This window comes from Ipomoea triloba, chromosome 5, assembly GCF_003576645.1.
Source record: "Ipomoea triloba cultivar NCNSP0323 chromosome 5, ASM357664v1".
In the NCBI taxonomy this organism is placed as follows: Eukaryota; Viridiplantae; Streptophyta; class Magnoliopsida; order Solanales; family Convolvulaceae; genus Ipomoea; species Ipomoea triloba.
This window is the reverse complement of record NC_044920.1, coordinates 18,029,315-18,034,617: the sequence shown is the minus strand read 5'-3', so window position 1 is coordinate 18,034,617 and position 5,303 is coordinate 18,029,315. Positions and strand designations below refer to the sequence as shown.

Genomic DNA, 5,303 nt, shown 5'->3' with positions numbered 1-5,303 from the left:
TTAGAAATTATAATTAATTACACTTCCCTTTTGAAAATTTATACAAATTTATAATTCTCACATTTTCTACCTATAAATACAATGGATTAGTAACTTTGGAAATCATAATTTTCATTTTGCACTGCCTCCCTTCTTCCCGTTTCTCTGTGAAATTATATTTTGGTTACTCTCTCATCCCCTTCTTCCACCGCCCAGTAAATATAATGGATTGGTATTGCACCCATGAAAATGTAAGTATCTTTTTACAATTTTTAAGATTTTTTTACAATCATCGTTTTAGGTGTTCTTAGCGTGCTAGATATAACGGACGGAGTGTTGGTAGAGATGCTAGCAGCATTTTCTACGAACCTAATTTCGTCATTTTCCAGTGGCAAGGAGGGGTCGGCGTACCATCACAAGAACTCTAGTGTATGTTAATTTTAGGTTAATCTCTATATACATAAAATTCAAAGTGAAAAATCATACTCTAATAAACAGATTCAAAATCGTGTTCAGTAGTTCAATCAGTTCTTACAGTAAATCGAAATGCAAATCAAAACCTGTTTCACATATAATATTCAAATTAAAATCCACATAAATAATTGTGAATTATGGAAAAAAGTAAAATTTTGAAGAAAAATAAGAAACAGTTACCATTGGGATGCTTTAAACCCTTTGTTGAAGAAGGAATCCATATATGTTAGGTTAGACCTGGCAATTATAGACACGACCCATTAATACGACACGAAACCAGACGGGTTAGTGTTTAGTCTTAATGCGTCTCAGGTCGTTAATGGGTTGACATGTTAAAAACCCGTTATGTTTTGTGTCTTGACATGTCAACCTGTTAAACATATTAAGAACTCGTTTAACCCGTTAACATTATCATGTTAACCCGTTTATACAAATCTGTTTAGAACCTGCTAAGAACCAATGTCATTTAGGTAAGAATCATTGTCATGAATAAGATTACAAAATATATCATGAACATGCTAAATGATGAATTTACTATATTAGGCCAAGATCCTACACCAATTATTGACGTTCAACAATATGAAATTTGAATTTTTATTATGTTCAATTTTATTCTAAAAACTAGTATGAACTTCTTTAATTATGATTTTTGGATGCTATTTTATCATTTTATGAATGTTATAAAGTGAATTTTTTTTAATTAGTTTGTTTGATGGATTGAATTGTATGTTTTATTTCTTTTTTATATAACTTAACTTTAAAGTTTAGTTTTTTTTTAATATATTAATAGATTTAGCAGATTTCGTGTCATATCGTGTCGACAAGACCTGAAACATGTTAACAAAACGTATCTATCATGTCAACCCGTTAACAAATCGTTTGGGTCCGTGTTAAAAATTTGAACATGTTAACCTTAACATGTCGTGTCTGTGTTTAGCCTTATCGTGTTCGTGTCGTTACCGTGTCGGCCCGTTAACGAACCTATATACACGAATTGCCAAGTCTAGTTAGGTGGTACTTCACAAAACATGACCAAAGGGAAACATGTTTTTGTTGACTTAAAAAATTACACTCAGCCTCCCATCCCCCCACCCCACCCCCACACACAAAATCTTATTTTCACGTCGGACCATGATTCAACAAAATTCAGATTTAAAAAAATTACCAACAAAAATAATCTCATTGACAAAAAACTAGTATACAACATACACTCTGCTGGCTAGAGATGAAAGAAAAAGAAGCACTGTGATTCCATCTAAAAGCCTAACAAGGATAGAATTGTGTGAAATTGGCTAAACGTGGTTCAAAAATCTCTCTAAGACTGCAAGTCCCATATTCAGTGTGGTGCGGTGTGGGGTGTTAAGCATTAATACAAATAGTTAGGTCTGCTGTCTTTATCGCTGCTTGCCACGGTTTCCAGAGCCTCCTGATCTCGCGCCTGGGTACTTGGAGAATTGTAGCCGCAAGTAGGGTGAATCGGGGTCATGTTCATCCATCTTATATCCTGGCAAGCCAGCCACAACAAAAAGTATTCATATCATGCCTAATGAAGTACCTAAATAAGATGGATGAGGAATTGATGATTCATCCTGGCACTACTTTTCCCTCTTAATCTCACTATGTTCACATGCACGTGGATGAGAGTAGAGTGAATATCATACTACAGATTATTTAAACAAAATATGCTCTAGTAGGCAGTATTTGAGAGAGAAGACCAAAGTTCGAAACTCGGCAGCAGCAATGTGGGAATTATGCCTAAAGTGGACATATCCCTTTGTGCGCACCGACATTTGACCCTATTTGCTAGGCCACTAAGTTACCGTAATTTATATCCTCCCAAATACTCTATGGGGGGCCCTTGGGGTTGGGGATTCAACCTTTTGGGGGGAAAAGATAATATGCTCTAGTATCACCATTATGCCTTGTATATTCCCCATTAACCATTAACTGCACTCCATAAATAGCTTAGTAACTATAATATCTTCATAAAATTATATTTTAAATGCCACCAACAATAATTGAATCTTAGAACTTAAATGGATCACCTTGCAGAGCACTCAAAGCAGTGGCCGCACAGGCTGCATCTACAAAATCCACAAAACAAAGAACAAGAGGATCTCCACCACGCTGGAAAAGAAGTCTTATTAGTAATGACAATTGGGAGACTAAACTCGAGAACAAAGGAATAAAATGGCGGATGGCTGTATGGGTTAGAAAATGATGATTGACATACGTGTTTGCTCTCCTTCCTAACAAGTCTGACTTCTTTGTAGCCCACAAAAGGGCGAAATATATCTATAGTAGGGTTAAGGAAGAAAAGCAAGGAAGAAAAGCACATTCAAGACAAATACTCTGTAAAGGTAAATACGTATCCATTCATTGCTTTCTCTTTTAGCATCTAAAAGGATACGTGCAACTTCTCTTCTAGTGCTGTCAGGGGGAAGCCCCTCAACATATAGTGTGCTTGATGCATCAGGAGGCAGAGGTAATGTTTCACGAGGTCTAGCAATTGCATCCACAGGCAAACGACCGACATATCCCATACCTCTGCCATTTGTTACTAGTTCTGGTGCAACAGCACCCCGAGCCGTAGCAACAGGATCACGTGCTGCAAGGCCAGGCATCACATCACCTCCTCCTACTCTTCCCAACCCAACTCCAGCTCCAACTCCAACTCCAACTCCTTTATAGTTACTAGTTTCTCCAGAAGAGAAAGAAGAAACATGCTATAAAAGGCAACATCATAATACTGAGTACAATTATAGGTCCAATTGAGCAAAGGGAATGCAATAGTAAGTATTTGGGATTACCGAACTCTGAAGATAACGATCATATGCTGATCCAATTGTCTGTGTATCCTTTATCCTAGTCATGCCACGATCATCATCCCGTGCAAAATAATTATGCATGTCCGGAGCCACAGGCATTGTTGGTGGCGTAATATCTATGAATTGATAGAAGTGATTTAGAGTTACAGCATATTAGAAAATGGCTTAGAATAAGTTCAGAATTTCATGCAGACATAGGATTGCATGCACTAGCACTTAACAAATTCACATTTTTCCCAATTTATATATATGCAAACAGAGCATATTACAAGCAGACATAACAAACAGAGACTGAGGCATTCATATACTAGCTATTTATGTAGTATCCAATCCACATTAAAGGAAAAAAATAAATCATAAATCCCCAAGCAGTACAGGGCCAGTTATCAATGAAATGTTATTATCATGTTAGAAAAATATGGAAATGAGGTGATGTTAAAATATTTGACTGCCAACTTCAGGATCAAGTGTAACTGTTATGCAGATTCTGTTGCACTAATCAATCAGCAACAGCGTGGTTGTGATATTTTTCTCCTAATTGGATCTGACAAAAATGGAAACCTTTTTTTCTAATAAGGAAACAGGATTTGAAGAACTCAGGTATTTTTGAGCCAGCAGGTCCTCATTTTGCAGAAATATGATGACACCTGCAACCAAGCAATGTTTCAACCTAGCAAATCTATTCACCAATTTATAGCAACTGCACTTCTAATCAACTAACCACAGTACGATAATTCCATTTCTAGTGTTACTACGTCAATAGAACTTGAATCATTACCCATTCATAGCAGCTGCACTTCTAGCCAAATCATTCAATTATCTTCCTATTTCGAATTTCTAATTTCTAATTTCTAATTTCTAATGTTATGATTTTAAGAGAACTTGCATCATCAAACACTAGCTGGGTATACCAGACAATTTAACAGACTGAAAAAATTATCAGGGTATTCATAGCAAAGTTTCTCAATTATGTATATAATTAAAGAGAAAGAATAGTATATAGATTTAGAACACCACACGATAAATATTAGACTAAACTCAAAGTCACATGAGTAAATAGGATATCATCATGGCTGAAGAGTAAATTTCACACTACACCAAAATAGAATAAGATAAGAGGAATGGAAAGAAAAGAAAAGAAAAAAAACAAAAAAAAAAAAAAACAAAAAACAAAAACAAAAAACAAAAAACAAAAAACAAAAAACAAAAAAAAACAAAAAAACAAAAAACAAAAAACAAAAACAAAAACAAAAACAAAAACAAAAAAGAAAAGAAATTATGTTCCATAAAGTTCCAAGTGATGTACACACTTTCTACTGCTCATTTATTAGAACATTTTTACTTGGTCTCTGAAAAAATTGGCAAGCTCTCAAGCATTCATGAGTCATGACATTCTACCTCAATCCCAGTCCATTTAGACTTTCATAATTAACTAATCAAACCCAGAGTACTTAAAGCTTTAACTAAATATTACAAATGTTCATGCTAGAACAACTTAGAGTTTACAGAGTTACACAACAATCCATTGCAGTTAAGTAATCCATTACTCATTCCAGAAATACTTAGTGGCAGTCCGTTTACCAGTAACCCCTTCCTCACTCCTCAGACTATCATATGCTATACAATTCAAAGCTCTATTTATAGAAAAAAATCGGTAATAAAATAAAATCCCCCCTCCCCCAACCCCCACCCCAAAATTGAATGCGCTAAAACTGTACCATAGTCAGAACGAGGCCGTTTGACCAATCCTGCTGGTTGATGCATGGGCGCTTGTCGATTCCAGTACGCATCCCCCATCTCCCTTATAGACAAACAATTACTAAATCATCAATTCATAGATCATATATATATGTATTATACACTGAAGGGGGCTGTAGAGGGAAAACCTAGCTCTGATCACCCTTCTGCTCAACGCGCGGTATCGATCAGGGAGATTTGGGCGAGGTTGATGGATTTTATGGAAGTTTCCGGTGCATTGAGATGTATCATACACCGTGAGGATGCGAAAGAACCACCAATAAA

General features: G+C 35.8%; 1 protein-coding gene across 2 annotated transcripts; it reads right to left on the bottom strand.

Annotated features, from left to right (window-relative positions):
- Positions 1–1,604: 1,604 nt before the first annotated feature.
- Positions 1,605–5,303, bottom strand: LOC116019004 (RNA-binding protein 2-like). Of its 2 annotated transcripts, none has more exons than XM_031259066.1 (7): positions 5,168–5,303; positions 5,000–5,082; positions 3,264–3,397; positions 2,864–3,179; positions 2,687–2,748; positions 2,499–2,580; positions 1,605–1,957 (listed from the first exon to the last, which is right to left on the bottom strand). In XM_031259066.1, exons 2-7 carry the CDS (start codon positions 5,076–5,078, stop codon positions 1,848–1,850), a joined length of 783 nt encoding a protein of 260 aa, XP_031114926.1. In that variant the 5' UTR covers positions 5,079–5,082; positions 5,168–5,303; the 3' UTR covers positions 1,605–1,847. The 2 variants fall into 2 exon arrangements, with proteins under 2 accessions (XP_031114926.1, XP_031114927.1); XM_031259067.1 differs by having other exon boundaries at positions 5,000–5,078; positions 5,168–5,294.